Genomic DNA, 25,242 nt, shown 5'->3' with positions numbered 1-25,242 from the left:
CCTGTTTTAGAAGAAACTATGCCAAATTCTTTAACAAAAATTCTAGAACTGGTCTATCCAAATGTGTATTATGCCTTTCAAGAGACTCCATTTGAAAAGCAATTACCCTTATTTCAATGAGGCCATTACTACTCAGAACTTCAGAACTTTTTAAAATTTCTTCTTTAGAATTGCTATTGGAAGCTTCAGAAAGTATCTCAGATACCCTCGATGATGTCAAGTGTTTGTCTTGTTACATGAATCTGATTTTGGAAATAGCATGTCTTGTTGCGTGAATCTGATTTTGGAGCTATAACCAGCAAATAATGTACCTATTCAAATTTGGTGACAAAGGTTTTAAATAAACATGATAAAAGAAAATATGGCAGATCTTCATGATCTTGGGTATGAAAATGGTTTCTTAAATGTAACACCAAATTATAGGTAACAAAAGGAAAAGTAGATAAATTGGTCTTCATTAAAATTTTTAAATTTTGTGCATCAAAGAAAACTATCAATAGAGTAAAGCAACAGCCTACAGCATGGAAGAAAATATTTGCATATCATATACCTGATACATAGGCAGGATATCCAAAATATATAAAGAACTTTTATAATTCAACATCAAAAAATTAAACAATCCTATTCAAAAAGAGGCAAAGGACTGGAATAGACATTTCTCTCAAAAAGATATACAAATGTCCAACAAGCATATGAAAAGATGCTCTATATCATTAGTCATTAATGAAATTAAAATTAAAACTGCAATGAGATACCACTTCACACTTACTAAAATGCCTATAATTTTTTAGAAATAGAAAATAACGATTGCAAAAGAGGATATGGAGAAATTGGAACCTTCATACATTGCTGATAAGAATGTAAAGTGGTTCAGCCACTGAGGAAAAAACTTTGGTGGTTCCTCAAAAAGCTAATCATAGAATTACAGTATGAGCCAGTAATCCCACTCCTAGGTATAATATACCCCAAATAATTGAAAATAAGGACTCAAACAAGTACACACAAATGTTCATAGCAGCACCCCTCACGATAGCCAAATGGTAGGGAAAAATCCAAGTACCCATCAATGGATAAATGGATAAACAAATTGTGGTGCATCCATACAATGGAATATTATTCAGCCATAAAAAGGAATGGAGTACTGACACATGCAACAACATGGAAGGATCTTGAAAATATTATGCTAGGTGAAAGAAGCCAATCACAAAAGAGCAAATACTGTATGATTCCACTTACGTGAGGTCTCTAGAATGAGCAAATTCATAGACCGTACGTAGACTAGAGGTTTCCTGGGGAGGAGAGGATAATGGAGGGGTATAGGGGATAGTATTTAATGGTAGAGAGTTTCTGCGTGGAGTGATGAAAGGAAATAGTGGTGACATTTGCACAGCATTACGGAGTAATTAATGCCACCAATACGTACACTTTAAAATGGTTAAAATTTTGTCATGTAAATATATATAACATTTATATACCATTTTTATGTTATTAATCCTTAATATTAAATTAAGCAGACTTTACTTATCTATTTTACAAAAAAATAACCTTTTAAAATTTACAATAGTTAAAATTGTATTTAAAGGATCTAACGGTCCTGCCTTTATTTTTGCTGACAAACACCTTGCTGAAATAGTAAAATGCAAGTGGTTTTGTATCAAATTAAACTATCACTAATAAATGTCAATATTAAAAAAAAGATGATTATTAAGTGGTGAGGCAGCTTTTTTTCTGTGCTTCCTTCTGAAAGCAAAGCCATTTATGTGTGTGACAGAGAATAAAAGATGAAAAATGGGTAGATTTTGCCATTCAAAGGAATATATAACACAGTTAAGAATTGAATTGTGGTTATTTGCATAGTTCACATCCCATGAATTACAATATGAGTAGAATTATAATCATAGAACCATTTATGTTTCATCAATGAATGTTGATATTAACACCTAGAATATGGTGAGATCTTTCCAAATATTGGTAGGACCCCATTTTCCCTTCTGGTCCGTGACTGTTAATGTCTTTGTTTAGGAGCTGCCAGTGTGACGCAGGTCACACAGCCTCACCATTAACCCTGTTAAGCTAAAGCGTGACACACAGAACTGCTCATGTGCAACCCGGTTGTTTTCCAGAGCATAGGAAACTTGGAAACATGACTGTGACCGTGAGGAAGACCGTCCCCTCGCCCGAGGCGGTGCAGATTCTCTACCAGCGAATGAGGTACGAGTACGAGTTCTACCACTACGTCAAAGAGCAGTTCCACCTGCTGAAGCGCAAGTTCGGACTGAAGTCTCACGTCAGCAAGCCCCCTCTGAGACCCCAGTTCTTCATCCCGACTCCCCTGGAAACCGAGGAGCCTATTGATGATGAGGAACAGGATGACGAGAAGTGGCTCGAAGATATTTATAAGAGGTGATGCCAGCACTGTGTTGCCTCCAATGGCTTTATCTCCCCTTTTCCAGAAAAAAAAAATTTTTTTTGTTTGGGGAAGAAAAATCCTGAAGGGACTAAATTAATGCTCGGCTGCATTAAAATGAACAAAACATTCCCACAGGTTGGGGTCATTGGGAGATGCCCGGTTTTGCGGGTTTTATTTGTTTAATTTTATTCTGTGTTTTTCCTGGCTCCTTGGGTCCTTCCTAGGTACACTATATGACTCCATCACAAGGCATCTCATCATAAAATAGCTTTATTCCCCTAGTATAATGAGAGAGGGTGGGGGGAATATAGCCTATACCCCAGTAACTTATCATTTGTAAAGTGACTTGTAAAAATATTACCTCAGTGGAAGGAAACATCCAGACTTGTATATTTCAGTGGAAATACAAAATCACTTCCAATACCAGGGAATCTCCTCCAGAAGGATCTATGAGGAGAAGGTAAGCAGATAAGGACATCAAAAGGGAGGATGTCCCTGGATAAGTGGTTTCTACCCACATGGGTAACAGAGTGCCTCTGGTCCATCTCCAGCATACTTATTATCTCTGAAAGAGCAAGTCAGCGTGTGCCATGCCCACAACCCGTCCAGAGGCCTGAGTACCTTTTAAGGTCAAAGTGCATGGCAAGTTCCATCGAGACATTCCATTTCCAAGTCCCATTCTGACAGATTTCAAAGTAGAATGGCAGGGAAAAGAATTTGTTTGCTGTGTAAGGAAGCATATAAGCAAGACATCAGCTCTGGAGGTCATGTGGCATAGGAAAATGGCATGATCGTGTCCTTTGCACCCAATATGAAACATTTCTCTCCCCATTGCTTTAACTGAAAACCCAGAAACCAATTTAGCTCTGACTTTGACCTATGGCCGAAGTTTTAAGCCTGACCACAGGCAATGCACAGGCTACCAGGCACCTCCCTGGCCAGTTGGGTCCTATAGTACCTTCTAGTCCCTTAAGAGGTACCAGTTTTTGGTAAAAAGGGATACCAAGTTCTGTGCAGGCAGCAGTGAAACTACAGTCCCATTTCTTATGGAACCAGCTCACTCCTGAGAACCCTTTCTAGGACATCAAGAAAAGAAAAAGCCAAGAGCTTCTGAGTAAGGGACTGCTTGACCAGCTTTATGAGTAGGTGTCGGCCTCCAAAGCGATCTCAGTGGATGTTGGACAGTGCCATACCTCCAAAATATCTCCTCCCCATCCCACTCACACCACCTGCCATCTATCCAGGATGCCTTGTTTCCATCATTAGAAACCTGTTTCTTTGGATTCTGAAATGTTTTCATCTTTAATTATCCCTCTCCTTCCATGATATATATATTCCTGGGTGGATAATATACAGCCAACTGAGAAACAGGGCTGCAGGAGGTGGTGGCAGGCAGGATATGTGCAACAAGTTTTGCCTCCTCCGTGTTTTCTCCCCTAGAGCCAACCTTTCAAGAGCACTAGCAAAGTGTGAGTTGGGAATACTTAATAGTAAATAAGACTAACTTTACACAAGCTACACATTTTCTACTTTTCAGAAACGAACAAGTCTCTCTAGAATTTTGTCTTCGTTCACTAAAGTTGGACGATAGCCAAGATATAAAGCAAGTCATTCGGAATCTGTCAAGTGTGCACTAAAGCTACTTTATCATGAGATGTATTAAGAAGGCTCCACCCCGCAGGAGTCCAGTGAAGCCTGGGACCACAGAGGTACAAAGTCCAGCATTTGGCCACCGGTGGGCCTCCTTTCTGCCTCAAAGAACTGGGGCGAGGAAGTGATTAAAGGAAATGTTCTTAGAAGAGGAAACATCCTTTGTCCTGTTTAGAGAGACCAGGGCCCTACTATTAGACATGCTTTAGAAAGCAACCCAGACAATAGCTATCATATTCGAAGCAAGAACAAGAACTACCACCTGGTACGCTGTGAGGCATTTCTATGAAATTGCATATGAAAAATGATAATTAGTTTACACACTGTGCAATCTCACTATCTGCAAATAAAGTTGAGTTGGCTAAGAGTTCTCTGCTGTTGTCAGGACAATTGGTCATTTAAAAAACATACCGCTTAGTGCAAGTTCACATGAGCGCTTCTCCCTGTGTGTTCAGAGGCATTTATTGTCAGCAGTGAGCATTATAATATCACAACAGAAGATGCTGACTGATTTCCTTGCAGGCCCTTCATGTTAGTTTGTCCTAACAAACAGCCTCTAGGTCCTCACAGCCAGAGCCCTTCATCGGTGTATTCGGCACACATGACAACATTTCTCTGGCCCTGAGCCCAACACAGTTTGTACTTCATGAAATATATTGTACATTTTACAAAGTTTAATTTAAAAAATACATTTTAAGCTGGTTGATCTTTGACTGCCTTATTTATTATAACCTTTCAGCACATTCCAAGGTTTTAGTTACTCAGGAAGGAGTTAATTAAAATAATTTTATTTTGGTCTGATGGATGTTTTTTAAAAGGAAAATTATTATTATGAACCTTCAGCCTACTTTCCTTGAGTGCCGTAAAAGTGCTTGTAAATCTTTTTTTTTTTTTCTTAAGAAGAAAGAAAAAAAAATGGTGTTTGACATTGATGGAAATTGAAAAATATATATGGAACTGAAACATGAGCTTGGCTAAAATAAAAGCAATCTGTTTGAGCTGAAGTGTTCCTTAACTTATTCATGACCCATGTAAATAAATGAATACAAATAAGTTGACATTTTTTTCCATTGTGTTGCTACCTGGAATGTTCCTCACAGCCCCGTCAGCCTCAGAGATTGGCCAAGCTTTTTTTCCTCAAATGTGATTTTTGGAAAGATGTGTTTTTAAAAATCTATAAACTGTCACTCTTATAATTAGATGACACCAAAAAAAAGCTGGCTGAAAACATGAACTAGTCATTCATTTATCTAGTTGTGTATATAAAACACTAAACAGCTGCTGACTTTATTGCTATGGCACCGGTTGGTACCAAACCGGTCAGCCTGGAACCATCAACCTCTGATAGTGGGTATCTAGGCGGCATCTGTAGTGACATGGGAAAGCAAGAATGTGCCATTCCACGTCTTAGTGTGTATGCTGGTCTCTTTCTCAGACATGTAGAGCTTCAAAAGCTGAATGGTTCTAACCTCCCAAGTGAGCAGTTTTGATCCAGAAATGCTGTCCCTGAGAAATTTCACTGCTGCATCAAATGGAACTCAGAGAAAGAGGCAATTGCCTTGCTTTCTAGATACTGGACCCTACATTCCAACTACACGTGACTACTTTGTAAAAGAAAAGAATCGGAATCTTAGTACTAAATGAAAGAAAAATCCATGTTGGTAATAATAATATGCTTTACTTCAAGTAAGATTCTGTGAGTCCTAAACAGCGAAGTGATACATGGTTACCTTTCTTTACCACTTAATTTGCTTATCTGTAACCCAGTCACATGATGTTTGTGAGAACTTTAAAGGCAAAAGTACTAAACAAAAACTGTACTATGCCTCTTCTGGAGTTACTTGTTCGGTCTGAAGTTCTTTATAAATGTGTTGTTACCTGAGGTCTTATCCAGTGAGTTATTTAGTTTAAAATGAATTTTGCAGATAATGGCAGTATTTCTTAAAAAGCAAAATGACGATCCACAGCCATTCAGGAAAATAATTCTGTGGATCAAAATTGTGAAATGTCCTTCAAGTAAAAATAGAGGATTTGTTTTTTCTAAAATGATTTACTTCACATCTGATGACAAACCGATTTTTTAAAAAAGTATCTTGAATAGGCTGCAAAAGGAAAAACTCTTTTGGCTAAAACTGAAATTAAAAGTCCGTTAAGAAAAACACATGGAGCGTCCTTCACAGCTCAGAAAAGTCACTGTGGTGTGACCCAGGATATTAGTTTGCTAGAGCTGTCATAACAAAGTCCCACAGACCAAATGGCTTAAACAACAGAAATTTATTTTCTCACAGTTCAGGAGGCCTGAGAGTGAGGTGTCAGAAGGGTTGGTTTCTTCTGAGGCCTCTCTCCCTGGCCTGCGAATGGCCGTCTTCTCTGTGTCTTCACATAATCTCCTCTGTGTGTGCTCATGTCTGTGTCCAAATTTCCTCTTCTTATAAGGACACCAGTCATATTAGACTAAGTCCCACTCTAAAGAGCTCATTTTAACTTGGTTCCCTTTGTAAAGGCCCTATTTTTAAATTCACTCACATTTTGAGGTACTAGGGGTTAGGACTTCTACATACGAATTTTGTGGAGATGTAATGCAGCCCATAACACCAAGACGACACAGAAAAGTTAGAACCAAGGAATGAAGCCCAACTAGGAGAGAAGCCAGCCTAAGATCACAGACGCCTAGAGCTGCCATGGGGCTCGGCAGTTATCTGGTCCATTCCCTCATTTACAGATGAGGGAAGCCAGGTCCGGACGGGAGACACAAATTCATCACACACTTTCTCCATTGAGGATTCGATTAATTTTTGTGTATCTACCAAATTAAAACTTTAAAATGCTGATATAGCTAGAGACCATCTACTGTCCTAGAATGGCACATTCAGCCACTCCCAGGGCCACCTGCCACACGGAAGCCACCTCCCCGAGTGGCTGTCCTAGCAGTGGTGGCTGTAGGACCCCCTTCCACAGAGGGAGGCCCTACTGGTTTTCAATCACTTACGTCCTCAGAAACGGATGTCAAAATAAAGATGTTTTATTCTAGATTTTTCTTTACACTGAAGGAACGCAGAGAGGTTCTTGTTTCTGGATAAACAGATTGGGACTGTGTTTGCCTATCTCACATTATATCTATTTTTCTTAAGGGTAAAATGAAAAGTCATGTCCTACTTCCCATAAGGGATTTCAGATGGACCCATCTCAAAAAATAGTCAGATGCAGCTCATAAAACTAGGTGAGTTCAAGTGCAGACATGCCCCTGGAAAACCAGAACTAGAGGATCAACAGGCCCTAATCACTCAGACCTCCTCACTCACCGACTGTTTCACTCACTTGAGAATTCCTCTGCGTAAGGCAGGCTTGGCTCCCAGCTCCCAGCACTGATTCCCAAGGAACACCCAGGCCCACAGATGTTCATGGGTCACGGAATTGTGAACTGACCACTTGTGCATTTTGGATTTCAACATGTAAACATGGGGATTCCCTTTAAAAAAAAAAAGAAAAGAAAAAGAAACAAAAAGAAAAGGGGGGGGGGGGGGCAGGAGAAGAAAAATCACCATGCAAGGGAGAAGTGTGAGCTAAGTTTTTCCTTTTGGAATCTTGGCGTGTGAGGTTAGCTATCTTCAATCTGGCTTTGCCAGACACTGTATGCTTTGAGCAGGCATGGAGCAATCTGCCTTACACGGCGCTGCCAGAACATTCAGACTTGACCTGTAACACGCTTCTTATTCCAGTCCTGAGCAGAGACAGCCAGGACGACAAGCTGCATCAGACACAGCTTGCTGGCTGCGTAGGACAGCTAGAGAGGCAGCTAAACTAGGAAGCACAGCACTTAACTGAGGAGGGCAGGAGATGTGCACCAGCAAAGACCCCAAGTTCAAGTCCCAGCTGGTCTATTTCACTGGGCATTTCAGTAAATCACTTGACCTCCCCATGACTGAAGTCAACCCAGCTGGAAAGTATTAGGAAGAAAATAGGATCGCCACTAAAAAAAACCAAGAGCTTCTTCTGGAATGAAACTTGTCCCACTCTCCACCCCCATATGCTAAGAGACTAATAGACACAATTCCCTGGGGCTGACAAACATTCATTTTCTCCATAAAATTCTGAGTCCTCAGCAAGAGAGAACAGAATTATACGTCCAATGCTCCCAATCCCTCACATCTGCAAGTGTGGTCGCTCAACATACCAAGGAGCCCGTGGGGAGCAGCACTTCAGCAATGTGAATTCAGCCCATAGGAATAGGCATATTCTGCTGGAGATGAGTTAGTATTATTATCCTACGCCATTAGCCTAGACAAACCACTCTGGGATTCCACTTTTCTCTAGCACTCTCTTTGGGAGGACTTTAGGTAGCTGTGAGTTACAGAATTCATCTTTATCTCACAGCTTCTACTCAATACAAGCTTCCTTTGATGTCTGTAAAGTGCCCTGTGTATCTGTGATTCTGTTCATTACAAGGAGCCTAAGCATCCATGTGAATTAGTGCTAGTTGTATACAAGGAAAAGTTTAAATAAAAGTCAAAAACCTGATGGGATGGGATACTGTGCTCTTTGGAGTCTTGTTTCTCATTCTCAGAAGGGGCATCACTGCTAATGAAGCTGTGGGAGAAATCTGGTAATGATTTTGTGGGCTGGTGATGTGTTTAGCGTGGTCGAACCTTCTACTGCCATGGGACTGCCACGGGTTGAGACATTAACATGTGGCATTACTGGTGTTTTGCATGAGACAGAGTTAGGACACTCACCACAAACTTCCTTGCAGCCACCCTATTTGCTGCTTGTATCATATTCACTCTTTTCTTTCCTCCTTTGGCACACGTTCCTATTGGTTCTCCATCTTTGACTGAAAGTTAATAAAATTCTAATCCAGTGCATATTCCCAAAGGATAATTCACAGACCAGGTAAATTATGAGATAGGCACGAGAAAAATTTCATTGTGTTAAAAGATTTGGAAAATGCTGCAGTTGAAAGCCTAGTGTCCCACAGTAGAATGGTATTTTAAGAGCATACTAAGGACTTGGAAGAGTACTGTAGTTTTAAAAAATCAGGCTATCTTTGTTTAACCCCATATTTCTTAAAACTATTTGCCATGAAGCCCTTATTAACACCTACTAACATCCTGAAGAACTAGTATTCTGGAGATTATGCTTTGGAAAACATTGCTTTTACTGTACGTCATTTTTCCCTATTAGAAGAGTTCCTTTCCTTCTGCTGTGGTTCCATTTTTGGTCTTCCCAATGGTCCATGTATCCTTCTTGAGGGAAATATATTTACAGATGATTGACATTTTCGTAAGTAGAAGATGGGGACAAATAACATTTTTAATAAAGTAATTAACAAGGAATCACCTTTCAGTTTGCTTATTCCCCCTAATCACATTCCCCTCCCTCATGAAAAAGTAGGAATTTGTTTTAAAGTCATGTTTTTGTGCTTTTTAATATTACTTGAGTACCTTTAATCAATTCACTACTTGCATGACAATTGGTGCTCAAATCAAATTGGATAAAGCACATCTGCCCCTTATCTTCCCTGACCTGTGGTTGGGGATGCAGTAGGAGGAAAATAATGGCAAAATAGAGATCCCAAATTGCTCAGGGAAAGTTGGTGACTGGAGAGAAAAATGCTCACAGCCCCTGAATTTGAGCTCAACTTTTGTACCCTGGGGTACCTGTGTTGTTCAGTACACTAGGGGGAGCCGTATCCACAACAATTTACTCAGGAAATCCCAAGGTCTTTTCCAACCTAGTAATTCTCTCCCATCCCTGCTTATTTTCCTTTAGTGCTTCAGAATAGTATGGCCCAGAAGGAAGTCATGGTTAGTGTACTTAAAACACAACATGCATGCTGTTAACTCATCAGTACGTTATCTTTCCCAGGCTGTGTGAATTGCTTTAGTTGGCTTGCTATTATTTTTAAATTACTATAGTATTTTTAAAATCAGTCTTTATCAGATCATTGTTCTTGAGTGTGTTGTATAATTAGCGACACGATTGAAATTCTGATTCGATAATCAAGAGGGGGACTCATGTAATGACCTGATGGTCGTGATAACCCTCAAGCAATGCCACCATTGCAGCTATAAAGGAGAGTAAAAAATGGGCACAATGAAACAAACTCGGATGTAGGAAGAAGTCAAGGAGTGCCTGTTATCAAGGCAGCCCAAACAGCAAAAAGACTCAGCTAACACTCAGTTCAATTATTTTTAATGTACAAGAATTCATTGGCACATAAAAGGGCTAAATATGGAGAAGGTAAGAGCTCAGTGACGACTTGAATAATGAGATTTCATGTGGGATTTGTTTCCCTCCAGGGACAGTGGAATTTGCAGAAACTAGCTGGGCAGATTTAAAGCACAAAGAAGATCATTCTGTCCTTTCAGCAGATTTGCAATAAAGGTATTGCATCCTGTTCGTATAATAGGAAATAAAGTCCCCATGAAGTTAAATAATGAGCCCAAGATAGCATAGTAAGTGGCATTCAAGAATGCATACTTGAAAATGCAAGATAAGGCTGAGCCTGACAGCCAAGGATTTTGAAAGAAATTTTTATTTTACTCTAAGGGCCATGGGGTGTCCTTACACATTTCAGAATAGGAGAGAAGCATGAGGATATGGTTTTTCTTTTTCGAAATTAATTAGATGGCAAGCGGATTATTCTCCCTCTGCCCTCCCCTCTCCTGTTCAGTACCCTTCTTCACAGCCTCTATCTCCTGAGATGCTGAACTCTTGTGAATTGCATCACTGGACTCTCCGCCTACTACCTCTCAGGTGAGTTTGGCCAATGGGTGGTGTACAGGAGAAACATCTGAATGGAATTCTGCCTCTGACTATACAATGGGTGAAGGAATGCAAGACAAAACTGTCCGTCATCCCTATGTGCACCTGTGGGTAGGCTGGGGGTGTTGGCCATGAGACGGGAGAAACAAGACAGAAGCCAGAACTTGAAGATGGCTCCATGACTGATTTTAATCAGTAGAAAAGAGTGCCCTGCCCAAAGGTACTCAGTAAATATTTGTTGAGTTGACTGGATCAAAGGAGTTAAGGGGAAATACAGCATGAACTCAAGTCTTTCCAGCTTGAGTAGAGACGCAGTGATATAAATGAGACGACTTGGGGGAGAGCTGACCTAGTGGGCAGAAGGGTTCATGTTGGGATGTGTGGATGTGCTGAGTCCAATGTGCTGGCTCACCCTTCTTCTATGTCATCATCCTCAGGGGCAGGGTTCCCAATGGGAGTTACATCAATCCCCTTACCACTCTGTGTGGTCACAAGCAGCTGGGACCTGGCCCCAAATTTCCTCCACTCAACACCAGAGTGCTATGCAAATCTAACCATTTTCTGGATGTGCTGTGATATGAGAAAAGGTTGGGAAATCCAGTTCTAATTTACTGTACCCAAAATACACAGAGTTTTTTGTTTTCATTTTTTTCTTAAAATAAGACTTTTCTTTCCAGGTCCTGCAATTCCTTTTCTTTTGCACTAATCATTACTTGACTCCCAGGTAAACCTGTGCTGACATCAGGCACTGATTCACCATCACTAAGGTGACCGGTTTGATTTTCCTAGCGAAGGATTAGAAACCTGCTCATCTTAGACTGGTTCAGATCAATGAAGGTGGAGAACATGGCACAACTAATTGACCTAAAAGCAAATCTCTGACCTCAGGCTCATGAGCACCATCCTTGAACAAATTAGCCAATCACATATCCCAAGAAAAATAGGAAGCAGACATTTATTACCATTCTCCTGCTGAAAATCATTAACCTATACATCTAAAGTCTCCCTTTCACTGAAGTGGTTAAAATATAAACGGTTTCCATAATTATAAATGTTATTTAGTATTCACCAGCTAAACCCTGACCAATATCCAGTCTGGATATTCATCCCCAAAAGACTGTTTTATGATACTTAGCATTAAAATATAGATATGCTAAAATTAAAAGTTTTAAAGTTTCAGAATTCATACATTAAAAATACAAAATGTAGTTTATTTGACAAGATAGTTTAGGGATCAGAAGTAAAATTTTATTTCAGTTGAACATACTACGCTGCACATTTATATAGTTTTATATCATGGTTTAAAATGTTTTCATGTATGTTATTATCAACCCCGTGTGTAGACAGTTATTTATATGGACTAGGAAGCTAAGGCTCAAAGAGGAATCTGATTTACATGAGGTCACATAGTAGCTGAACTGATTCTAGAACCATTAAGATTCCTTGTCTACCACTCTTTTGTCTAAATTATGCCTTCATTGCCAATCTGTAGGAAATAATTTTCATTTTTCTTCATTCATTAGATATGCTTATCACATAATAACGTCCTCCCCTGGGAGTCAGTGGGCATGCATCATTTAAAGTCTTGGCCTAAGAGTTTGATTAAACATTATAAAAACAGTGGCTCCTCATTGGGGACATTTTGAAGCTCTAATTCCAGACATAAGCCTTTTATATGGGGATTCTACAGAGTAAAACTTATATTTTACCTGGTTTGATCTTTACTATGTTCTCTACCTGTCACTTTTAGTGGAAATTTTACTTTCAAGGAAACAAAGAGAAAAATGGCAGAGTGGTGGATTAAGACATACGCTTGGTTGAGTGGAAATCTAAAAATGTCCCCTTTTCTGATTCCTTGTAAATTAGTGTCCAAGTCTTGGGGGCAGAGCGTAAGAGTGAGAAGTGGGAAGCGGTAACAGAAGGAAAATATGTCAGGAATCAGGCTTCCCAGCTTCCCCCCTCCCCAATTACCTCCCTTCCCCAAAAGACTCCCTTTCATTTCACCCTTGGATTTCCAGGCACTTAATCCCTCTGATGGCCCAGTGAGATAGGAGACATTAGTGTTTTAGTTGTAACTTGCACTGGAGCATATCCTGGCCTCTGGCTATTTTCCTAACTCTGGTCAGAACACTAACCTGAAACCCAGAAGCACTTCCAGGGCAGAGGCAAGTCGCGACTGGCTTCCTTTTCTACACAGAGACTCAGATCCAACCAACACTGGGATGGCAGGGACTATGGAGATTTGCCCTTCCCTTAGGCCCTCTTTCCTTTTCTTTTCTTTGTTTTTTCAAATAGCATGAAAAAATACTATTCAAAATTTAAAAGATCTTACTTTATTACCCCAAATATGCCTCCACGCTCCATTGAATTGACAGGGTTTATGTTATACTGTGCAAGTGGACATGAATCATAGAGGAATCTGACGTGGAGATACAGAAGGACTTCTCAAAAAAGAAAAAGTATTAGAATCTCTGAGGTTCAAAAAAAAGTGGAATTACGATTTAAAAGTTAATAACAAATGGGAATATTTGTGGCAGAAATGGCAAATGAAAGGTTGACATTAGAGTATGTAGGTTACTATACATTGATGTTTTAAAAAATTTTAAGTTAGGCTCATTATCTTAAAGTCAGTCTGGATGTAAACTCAACTCTTTCCCTCTGGCTGTGTCACACTAACCAGCCTCCAAAGGTGGAACTGGCTCCTTCACGGCCCGCTTACCACATTATCCTGGGCAGGCCATTGTTATACTCCATAAAAACACATATTTGCCAATAGAAAATATAATTTCCCACACTTTCAGTAGGGACATAGATAAGACTGGATTTGAAGTTGGAGCTTTTTGCTTGTATGAGTTACATTTTAATTAAGAAGATTGTTCTAAAATTTCACTATGTCAAATATTGCTAGAATAATTAAGCCGTGTCCCAGTATTTCTAACTACCTTCGTTATAGTTAAACACTTGCTGAAATGGAATTGGCTATCACATGTAAAGTGATTATTCTTGTAGAGTATCTCTACCAATTTGCTGAGATTTTTCTCTTTAGCGGAGCTCAGATATCTTCAGGTTGCCAAATAATTGCAAAAATTGTTTTCTAGCTCATTGAGTTAGAAAATGTATTTATCTTTCATTCACTTATAAACCTGTTATCCCAAGCATCTCGTTCATAAATGAGAGAAGAGACTTATAATTTGTATGGTCATAATCAGAGTTTGAACAATCCCGTTGTTGTCTGTTTCTACATAGAGCCAAGAAGATAAGTGTCACCTCCTAACTGAATAGAATAATCTCAGGATCTGAATCAACAATCCTGATTTCTCTCTGCGTTTTGAATTCCCTCTGTCCTGTGCAGAGCCAGACACCCAGAGTCAGCCACTATCTGTGTCAAGAAATGTTCATTGCATTTTTTCACAATTTGGGTCAAATTTATTCTTGCCTACTTATAAATGTACTTTGTAATTGTGTGCACTTATTGGTTTCAAGTGTCAGAAATCTAACTCTAACTAGTTCAGGCAAAAAGGGAATTTGTTGGAAGGGTAAAAGGTATAAAATCAAAGGAAGAATTGAAATACCAGAATGTAAGAGGGACTAGGGTGCAGCTAGGCTCAAGGGTAACAGGAACTATCTGATGTCGCTCTGTCTCTATCTCTCTGTCCCTCTTATAGACCAGCAGGAAATGTAACCCACCCACCCCACCCCAAATTTCCCACAAAACTCTCAGACTTCACTTACAGTTTCTGTCACCACAGAGGAACTGGCATTTTGCTAGTTCCAGTTCAGAAAAATCTTGGGGCAAGACACTGATTGGTTTAGCTGAGTTAGGCTCTCACTCCTGAACCAATCAGAAGGACAGGAGGAAGGTTCTCATGGTATAGATCACATGATCCCAGAGACTGGTAAGTATTGTGAATGGAGCTGCCACCCAAAGGAGTGAGTGTCCACTACAGTGTCTTTTTAGATTTGTTTTTGAAAGCCCTGCCCAGTGTGCCTATAAACGTTAAAAGAAACAGCTACTTTTGTGAAAATAAACTAGTGAAAATATTTTTAAATTGGGATAATATAACAAAATTCAGAGAAGAAAATTGAAATCAACTGCAATCTCATCACCTAAATATTTACATTTTAGTGCATATCTACATACATATATTCTTTCCTATATATAGTATATCATTGAGATCGTGTTGCATGTACAATTCTACATTCTGCTGTTCACTTAAATATAAAAATAATATTCTTTATTAATAACATTTTATGCTTATAGATCCCTTCAGATCAGGGGATCTACGACACATTAGAAAATCTCTGAACTTCTTGAATTTATATGCAAAATCTTATAGGTATAAGCATATTGGTATGTATTTCTCTTGGGAAGGGGGTCCATATTTTTACCAGGTTCTCAAAGTGGTCTGTGGCCAAGAAAAATGTTAAGAGTTATGGCGTTCAAGTTTTCAAAGCACTGGCACATAAATTACAAAAGACTTATAGCTGCTGCATATTTTTTACTTTCAACTAGTCTCAAATGACATAAAGGTTCATGACATGTGGCAAACTGTGACTTGCAAATGCATGGATATGAATCACAAATGTTCGAGCCAGACCCTCAGTTTGTGGCTGAGCCTCGCTGGTGCCCAGCATCTCCTCTCAGCCAAACCCCTTTATCCTGACATAATGATGACTAACTCCTGTGAATGGTTACAACAGCTTGTTTTATGAACTGTGGGGGGTTACCAGTTGCAGGAGGCTGGCAGGTGCCAGGAGGGGAGCAGGGTACTATGGAGAAGAGATTATGAGAGAGAATATGGGTTCCAAGTAGCCTACATTTGGGAAATTAATGGTGAATCACAGAGACATGGGTAAAACTGACTAAAGCAGTTTAGCCTAAAGCTGTTTCATTGCCTGAATCACCAGGACTCCAGGATAGAGCCTGCAGCTGTGACTGCAGGGCAAGACCATTCGGATAATTCAAAACCAAAAGTGGATTTTTCAGGGACATTATCATGTCCACCTATAAGTGAACATGAGTTTTCACCGATAAGTCTACATGAAATGGCCACTTATCATTCCAGTCTCCCCGCCGAGGTGAATAGTACACAACTTGAGTGGATTTTCCCCTTCAGAGCCCTCTTGGATTGTGCTCAGGCTAAACTTACTTGATAGTGGCAAACTTTCCTTTTCACTTTGTGCACTCTAGTTCTTTCTACCCCAGGGAGGCTCCATGGGTATTTCATTTAAATATTTGAAAAATACAAAACAGAAAAAAAATTTTGTATTTAGTTCTAGTTCTTTCTACCTCATAGAAATCATGTTCTCTGTTCCTAGGCACCCATTTTCAGCTTAGTCTTTGTTTTCCAACTCAGTGGTAGTATTTCACTGGGACACCCTTTCACTCTCAACAAGAACTTCAGACGCAATGCAACCCTTCTTGGGTTTGCCATTTTGTGGTAGCCCAAGGACGCCCAGGAGCGTGAACAAACCCAAACTGCCACATTAATGGCATGTTCTCAGGTTAAGCCAGCACCTCTTCACCTGCTTTCATCACGTCTGCTGTCATCACGTCTGCTGTTTAAAATGCCTCCATTCGCTGCCTCCTCCATCCATTCAGACCCATTCTCTGATTTGCCGTATTGTTAGGTGTGCATCACAGTCATTTCCCTCAGAAATATGAAGATCCACCGATCGATTATAAAATTCTTTTAAGCTTCTCCAGGTGAATTACACTCTATTTTTCTTATCATTTATGTTCAGGGAGGCTCCATGGGTATTTCATTTAAATATTTAGAAAATACAAACAGAAAAAAAATTTGAAGCGAGAAAAATCATTCAATATGGGAATTTTACTCTGAAAGAACCAAGTAGGTAGGTCTAATAATTCAGGCTTTTCTTCTGCTCCGTGGTGTGTGGAAGGATTTACTACATCCCTAAAGGAAATTAAAGGACTTCGAGCTGAGAGATACTCCGGAGACCCAAAGCTGGGATGGTGCAGACAGACCTGCCTTTGACGAGGCTCTGAGGCTGAGGGAGTGGACGGTTCACAGCTGCCCTGACGCCATGGGTGACAGCATTCGAAAGGAGAGCGAAGTCACCAGCGGGTCTATCCCATGGCTGATTAACACAATGGAATGTCAAGTCAGCAAGGGGAGGCTGCTGATCACGCTGCAGATTTTCTCAGTTTGTCCCCGACCTGCAGTGCTTTGTTCCAGTGTAAGGGGCGGTCGTATTTAATACAGCCTAATACAGTTTCAAACTGTTTATAAAAATCATTAGAATACTGGAAATACAAAAACATGCTCAGGCCTCACCATACAAAGAAATTAACTGTGCATAAAACAGAATAAAAATGGTTTCAGAAGAATATTAACTGCTTTGCACATGCGATTGATTCAGGAAACTAAATATATAAAGACTCCAGGAAGGAAAAATGGAACGCTTTAAGGAGTAGGAGGCCTCAGCTTAGAGAAGAGATGACCTTTTACTAAGATGTCCCTAGGAGTCTTATTTAAAGTTTATCATCAAACTTGAACCAAATGCACTCTGTTAGTGAATCCTAAATAAAATGTTCAGCACATTACCTAGGCCACGGATATGGCCCTGAATTCCAGAGCTGTGCTATTCTTAAACTATGATGAGTTACTTCATATAAAGTAGAGGTCCCAGACTTGTGGAATTTATGGACCAAGAAAAATATTTTAATGGAAACATGGAACGAAAATAGGATTGTCAGGGTTGTTGCTTTTCTTTTTTTCTCCTTAGCGAAGTAAAAACAAAAAGAAGAAGAAAATGAGGCAGAAGAAGAGGGGGAGGAAACCCTCTACCATCACCATGTTTTTCAGAAAAGACTGGACAATTTAACATCAAAACACTGAGAACATAATCTCCAAATTAGAAAAACATGAATTTAAATTTATGGAAAAAGTCACTCATTTTTATTTTCTCACAGGCTGGCTTTGGGGAACCAGTGGATGGAATAGTGTAGAATATTGGCTTTGCCATAACACAGATTCAAATACTGACTCTACCACCAACTAACTGACCAGGCAGGTTGCTTCAAGTCCCGGGAGCTCAGTGCTCTGTTCTGTGAGGCAGGGACACTCCCTTAAGGACAGTTGCAAGAAGAAAAGGAACCTGGCAGAGTGGGGCTTACTAAATGGTAGCTGCTGTTATTCTTGGGTGTGTCATGTTGACTCTCCTTTACCTCCAAGTCTAGGTCTGAGCATATGTATGTGTGGGTTCAGGGGTCAGGGTAGAGAGGAAAGGTCCCACCTCTCAACATGAAGCTGCTCATCTTTTGGACAACAAAACCCTGTTGGCCTAGGTTTTGTGGGCTCTTGTCTTCTTGTTACAGAGTCTCATTTAAACTTGATCTCACTTAACTGAAGATGATTCCTGAAGAGATGGCTTAGGGAGGCCCTGGGGCCTACCCATCCCGGAATTTCCTGGACCAACACTCAAAGCCCCTTAACAGCAACTAGGAAATCCATCATTTTGATTTAGAATGAAATTGATTAGTTCGTCAATCATAAGACAGATGGAATAAGTACTGCCGAAAAATAGAGCATTTGGTCATGACTGGTTCTTATATTCTCTAGACCTTTTTAGCTACAAGATTTATATCGAAGTATAACATGTAGCTATAAAATGTAAAGAGAGTTAAGTGTAATCACCCTACTTTCCTCTTGCAGACAAATGACATGCAGATTTTAAAGGAAAAAGCTAAGGCTCTGGATTTGAGAATCAGATGTTAAGGACAGAATGATTTAGTCACCTTCCTGGGATATTCTGAAATGCTGTTTTAAATGTTGATTTGCTCAGAATTAGAATTGAACTCTGCAGCTACCTCATTTAAGAGGAAAATAGAGTGCTAAGAACAAAGGCCTTTCCCAGGGTGACCTTGGGGAAATCTCCCTCCCTGGACTGCTTGTCAGGAAAACTACGCTCTAAACTGCGATTTTATTGTTCATCGTTTTGTGACTCAGTTTCCCAATAGAAGATAAAACTAATGTCAGCTCTTTCTTTCTGACAAGATTGTGGTAAAGATCAAAGAATGCTGTAAATGTGAAAAAGTTCACAGCACTAGTACAATATGGCATCATTGTGATTATTGTAATATGAATGGAGTCTCAGCTTCATTCTTTCTTTAAAGTCCTAAAGTTTAGAATAAAAACACATGAAATAAAATAAATGATTGTCTAGGTATTCAAGACCTCAGGGAAAAGTTGGCTTTCAGCCATGGAGCAACCAGATGCCCCTGAGGGTCGCCTGCCCCTTGAAACACCAGGCAACATGGCCTTCAGCTCTGCCACAGTTTCCGGTTCTGCAGTCTGTGGAGCCTGAAGACCCTCTGTAGGATTCTTGTGATTTCCACAGAGCCTGTCTTCTCACGACCTCTTCTCCCCTGGGTTCCTGCTTCTTTGTGTTGAAGATTTGGGGGAGGGTGGATGGGGAACAGAGGGAACAAAGACAAGTTTCCCTGCACAGCACGCAAAAGCCTTGAAAGGAATGTCAGGTCCCGCACCTCACCTGCTCCTTTTTCTCCTGCCTTCCTTCTCCCCCTCTTCATTCATCTCTGCCCCACCCACCCCCAGTCCCTTCAGGAGTAAACCCCACAAATTCCTCACCTTGTCTCCTGAGGAGTGACTCCCCTTCCTGGTATCTTGGTGCTGGCTGACAGCCAAAGGGTCTCACCCCTTCCGAGCAGGTTCATCAAGGCATTTTTTTTCAAACAAAGGCTGATCCTCCCTTAAGGGGAGTTCAGATGCCAGCTGTTAATATAATAACACCTGGATAAGACAGCGTTGTTACTAACTGCTGTGAGAATAAACCAGTTCTCAAAGTGTGGTTTCCCCCGACCTAGGGTGTCAGCATTACCCAGCAGCTTGTTAGAAACACAAATACAAGTTGGGGTGGGGGTGCTGCAGACCTGTTGAATGAGAAGCTCTGAGGGTGCAGCCTCTGGGATATACTGATGGCGTCTCAAGTACGAGAATCACTGAACGCTCTAAGGATGAGCAGCGCTTCTAGCTTGGTCACCAGTTATACAGCATCAGCTTAGAGCCTGATGGACAGCAAAGGTTCAGTAAAATGCTCCTTAAATAAATGAGTCGAGGAAGCACTGTGTGCCCGGCTCTCTGATGCCATATAAAGAGGAAGAGGAAATGGAATAGAAAACACAATTTCTACTCTTGAGACTTGAAACCAGTGACAATGAGAAAGCAATGCGTGAACTTGAAGTCTTAGAGCAACAAGTCAACTTACAGATATTTAGCCTGTGTTTTTAATGATGCAGGTGAGAAAACAGGGATGGCACAACTTGACTGAGGTGTGAGGGAGCAGAGCTGGCCCAGGACCCAGCTCCCCAGGTATCCTGGCCCCTGGGTGTCCTGGGATTTCCTGGCTCCACACACATTCTGTGGGGGAGGATGATTAATGGCTAGATTTTGTGGTTCAGGCTTCAAATCTGTAGCAGCTCAAAGGGAGAAGTCGGTATGGGCCGGGGAAGTGAGCGGAGGTCATGCCACTGATGGGGAACGCGTGCTGGGCTTCTTTTCAGAACAAGAAAGATCTGGATGAGCAGAGATGTATGGGATTTTTCTTTTCCGGGTTTGGTAAAATTCCAAAGTGTGGAGAGCAAACCTGCAGCAAGCTTTTATTTAGTGGACATGAATTACATTTGCCCAAAGAAGGAAGCTAGATGCAAAACTGGCCTACTGTGAAATTGTGGCTGGGCTCTTGTGCAGATGGGCCCGAAAAGCTGCCTAGTTCGGGCAGGTGGGCCCGAAAAGTGGCCTAGTCCCCTCCAGCCCCAATATGCCCCTCAAGGTCAGCGAGACTGAGGTGTGTCTTTTCCCTCACCTCAATGCTGCTCTTGGCTTTCTCATTTCTCTTTTCTTGGGCATGTCTGCTCTCTCCTCTTGTCCATCTCTTCTTGGTAATTTCAGCAGCAACAACGAAGTCTGATGATTTTTTTGAATTAGAGGTTCCCCACCCACATGACCATGTCATTGCCAGCAAAAGGTCCTCTAAGTAGTCATAACCTTGGAGTACTTGTGGTGTGGATGAAGTAGAGTGGGAGGTGTGAAAAAGCCAAGTGAAACCTGACAACTTCCCTTCAAAGAAAGTAGGCTAGAGCCGAGGGGAAATACAAAGAAATGAATGGTAAATTCACTAACTTTGAAAAGAATGACTAACCTTCAACCCACAGCATTTTGGAAGCAGTAGAACCTATAAGTGCCATTTATCATGAAACCTCCAGCAGTAAAATCTGACACATGACATACATGAAGGAAGGAAGGAAGGAACAGAGGAGAAGAAAGTGCATACAGAGCTTTTCAAGAACTTGAAGTGTAAAACACCCATGCATGAGTTGAAAGTTGTCTTTCAACAGTATTATAGTTTGGTAAACTCTAGGGAATCCACCTAATTGTCAGTAAGTGGCTTTATTAGAATTTTCAGTAACTAAAGATAAATGCAGTATGTTTAGCTACTGAGGTGATAACCTAAACTATTCCACAAAAGAAAAGGGTAACTGACATTGAGACTAACTACAAATCACCTATAATTTCAGTTGATCTTATTTGTTAAAAACACCAGCTGCTTCATCCCAGATTTATGCACAGAAGGAAGTAGTGGGGGGGACGTAAAAGTAATTTTATGTGAATAATTCAATAGCTTCTACAGAGGCTGAAAAAAACCTTTTCCATGTTATACCACAGAATGAGCCCAGGCAATTGCTCTGGTCACGTGACAAATAAATACCTGTGTATTTCAACTTCATCGACTACAGTCTTACTATCTAGTGGGGGGAAAACCATGCTTCTGAAGGTCACTGAGAATTTTATGGCTGGAAATCTAGATATCCTTAAAAGTTAAGCAGCAATGAACTTAAGTTGAAAACCACTATTCCTGTCATCTAATTTGTTTAAGATCAGCTCACTCTGCCTTTACATGTACTTTTCGAGCAATTCTTGGAAAGAGGTCAACCTCCCAGCGATGTATCTGCCAGGGGGCCGGTGTGCAGACTGGTGTCTATGATTCAAGTAATCTGAAACAAACGTTCATGCTACCCAGAGCTCAGGAAGCCTAATTCTCAACCTGAAAAATGACCTGAAGTTATATATCTCCCTCCTTTGAGTAACAGATAAATTAGTTACTCAGTGGTCAAGTACTTTATATGTGTGTATATAATGTATATAAAATATGTATGGATATATACACATATAGGCAAATGTACATCATTTTCATAATTTTTAAATAACACATTAGGTAGACATCCTCAAGCAAGAATCTAAGTGTTTTGTTGAGCTTCATGTATTAATACTGATTGCTAAGAGATTTAAAAGGAAGGTGAACATTAATTAACTCTACAGATAGAAGGTTGCCTGCATCCTCATTGGCAGAGAAAGACTTGGGGTTCAGGGAGTCAAATAAATCCACAAATTACCAATCACAGTCACCACATAAAGACGAGGATACTATACAGGAAGGCTACTGTCACTTAGCTTGAGATCACACTTCAGTGGAAATTATTCGGATTTTAAGCCAACATAGGAAGAAAGAATTTGTTCTGAAATTTATTGAATCAGCTTGGAGCAAGTGTCAGTGACCATATGCTTGGAAATGTTTTGTAAGATGATAAAGGTTTCCTATTGTTTCTAAATCATCCTAGTGTAGTTAACAATGGTGGATACCAGCTGTTTATTGATACACACACACACACCGGGGGTGCCAAAAAATGTATACAAATGGACACTTTGGTCAACGTTGCTCAAGCAGTAGTTCGCCATAATCAGAAGTGTCTGGACACTGATGGTAACCACTTTGAGCACATCTTGTAGTTGCAGAAGTCAAACGTGACTTGTATTCATCTTTTGTTATTGGTATATATTGAGTATTACACCAATTTTAATTGTTTTTTCCTTTCTTAAAATGTGTATACATGTTTTTGGCACCCTCTGTATATGTGTGTGTGTGTGTGTGTGTGTGTGTGTATAAACACACACACACACATATACGTGTATATATATATATAGATAGATAGATAGAGATAGAGCTAGAGCTAGAGCTAGAGATAAAGATAGAGATATTTATGGCATCAAGATCAGACTGGCTGATGCCCTGAGTAGAGACACTGATTTCCAATACTGAGGGGGTTTAAAGCATGCTGGGTTGGGACTATGTGGTTTTCCCTCCATGTTTAAGGCAGTTGTATGCTAGTTCCATCTCCCTGCACATCTTCACATCTGCCTACAGCTTCAGGAAGGGGACACTCTCATTATCCATTCAACTCTCAATTAAGCATAAGGTAATGACCAGTTTAAAGGACCCTCCAGAGATGCTGCCTCTCCAAGCCTTCCCTCCATTGCTGTGTCAACCTTTATTAGCACTTGACCAAAGGGTGACATGAAAAGTAAGAGAAGGGGCATCCGAGGCAGACTTCAGCCATAAGGAAGCACTAATCATTTAGCTTTTAGAAACTAAACACATTAAAATGAAACTTCAAAAGAGAGTCTTAGGAGATCCAAGATGGCAGAGCAGATAAACATTGCCTGTGTTCTTCCATGAACACATTAAAATTACAACTAAATTATAGAACAATCAACCTGGAGGATCGTCTAAAGTCTAGTTGAACAGAAGTCCTACAACTAAAATTATAAAGCAGACACCAAGTCGAGAACGGTAGGAGGGGCAGAGACGCGGAACAGGCCCAACACCTGTATGGCAGTTGAGAATTAGGAGGCTGCCCCGGTCCCCCCCAGAGGAGCAAGGGACTCCAGCACCCCACACCAGGCTCCCCAGCCCAGAGTCCTGGAGCCGAGAACAGGAGCCTCCACAACATCTGGCCATGCAAAACAATGGGAATTCTAACCATTCCACTGGGCCGGAAGACTGCAGGAAAACCAGACGTCTCCTTAAATGGCCCAAACACAGACTCACTTGCGCGCGCAGGCACTCACCTTGGGCTCCAGCGGAGGAGCGGTGACTCGGGGGACCTCAGAGACATACAGGGGAGCAGGCTGAGGTGTGTGGCTTCCGGGAGTGAACTGGAGAACAGTCAGCATTTTCCCCAGTGAGGCGTCTACGTCATGCAGCCATCTTTCCTGTGTTGAGCCCGCCCCCTCTGGCCACATCTGAATCTGATTGGCCTGATGAACTCCACTATTCCATGCTGCTGACTCACTGGGAATTCTCTCCACCCACCACTAGCACCACTGGAGGCACTTTCTCAGGAAGCAGCCAGCCCCGCCCACATTGCACTCTTTCTTCAAAAACTATCAAAGTCTGTCAGGCCCCAGGTGGGCAGTGACTGACCTTGGTGTGCTCTGAGACTTTTGCTGAGTCACTCCAGGCTCAGTACTGGCACCAAACCAGAATTTACATTAACCTGGTGATCACAGTTCTTCCCAGTCTAGTGAGTCCCTGAGACACTGTCTCACAAAATTTGCATACATCACTTGGCTTTATCAGTGTCTGAACCTTAAGGGAGTCGGCAGGTGGCAGCAGGCCTCAGGTGTCCTGGCTTTTAGTGGCAGCCATCCTCGGTTTGCAGCATGGCCTCTCCCATGCACCTCCAGATCCAGCATAGGCAGCAAAAAACTGCAGATCACTTTATAGTTCCTACCAGGTAGTCTTTGGACAGTCACAGACAGTGGCTGACTTAGGTCTGCACCAGAGCCCTTCCCAAGAGGCCTCAGAACCAAAATACTTGGAGGCTGGCTTCAGACCAAAGTAGCACTGCCCAATTAGCCCCACAAGTGGCATACAAAAAGGGTGGTCTCAACAGGCACAAGAGACCCCTGGGGTAAATCCCACTCAGTGGGGCAAGCTTCCCACACAATAACCCAAAGCTGTGGACGTGGCCAAACCCCACAGGCAGTCAGCCTAAGGGTCAATTCCACCCACTAACATACCAAGAGCAATCAAGGCTCAACTATAACAGGAAAGAGGGCAACACAATCAACACAATGGACACTCCTGAAGCACCCAGCTCAGATGACAAAGTAGACTGTGCCACTAGGCTCCACAGGACATCTACTACATAATACCACCCAGCCAAGACTGGGAAACAGCAGATAACCTAATATATAGAAACAAACAGAGAGGCAGCCAAAATGAGGAAACAAAGAAATGCATCCCAAATGAAAGAATAGTAGAAAAATCCATAAAAAGAACAAAACAAAATGGAGGCAAGCAACCTATCAGATACAGAGTTCAAAACAATAGTTATAAGAATGCTCAAGGAACTTAGTGAGAACTTCAACAAAGAGACAGAAAGCATAAAAAATGACATAGAAAACATAAAAAAGAATCAGTTAAAAGTGAAGAATCCAATAACTGAAATGAAGAATGCACTAGAAGGAACTACCAGCCAACTAGATGAAGCAGAGGATCAAATCAGTGATTTAGAAGACAAGGTAACAGAA

At 41.0% G+C, this 25,242-nt stretch overlaps 1 protein-coding gene across 3 annotated transcripts in view; it reads left to right on the top strand.

Annotated features, from left to right (window-relative positions):
* Positions 1-5,118, top strand: part of UST (uronyl 2-sulfotransferase) — a 265,472-nt gene extending 260,354 nt beyond the window's left edge. For 2 of the 3 annotated variants that reach the window (XM_074333694.2, XM_019746947.3), the window contains one exon: positions 2,124-5,118. In XM_074333694.2, the coding sequence (XP_074189795.1) occupies positions 2,124-2,407 (284 nt within the window). In that variant the 3' untranslated portion in view covers positions 2,408-5,118. The remainder of the gene's footprint in view (positions 1-2,123) is intronic. The other variant, XM_088795402.1, reaches the window with a different exon arrangement.
* Positions 5,119-25,242: the final 20,124 nt, after the last annotated feature.

The sequence above is a fragment of the Rhinolophus sinicus genome, chromosome 2 (assembly GCF_057876585.1).
Source record: "Rhinolophus sinicus isolate RSI-liver-muscle chromosome 2, RSI-T2T, whole genome shotgun sequence".
Taxonomy (NCBI): Eukaryota; Metazoa; Chordata; class Mammalia; order Chiroptera; family Rhinolophidae; genus Rhinolophus; species Rhinolophus sinicus.
The sequence above is the reverse complement of the archived record's forward strand: the minus strand, read 5'-3'. Positions and strand labels throughout refer to the sequence as shown.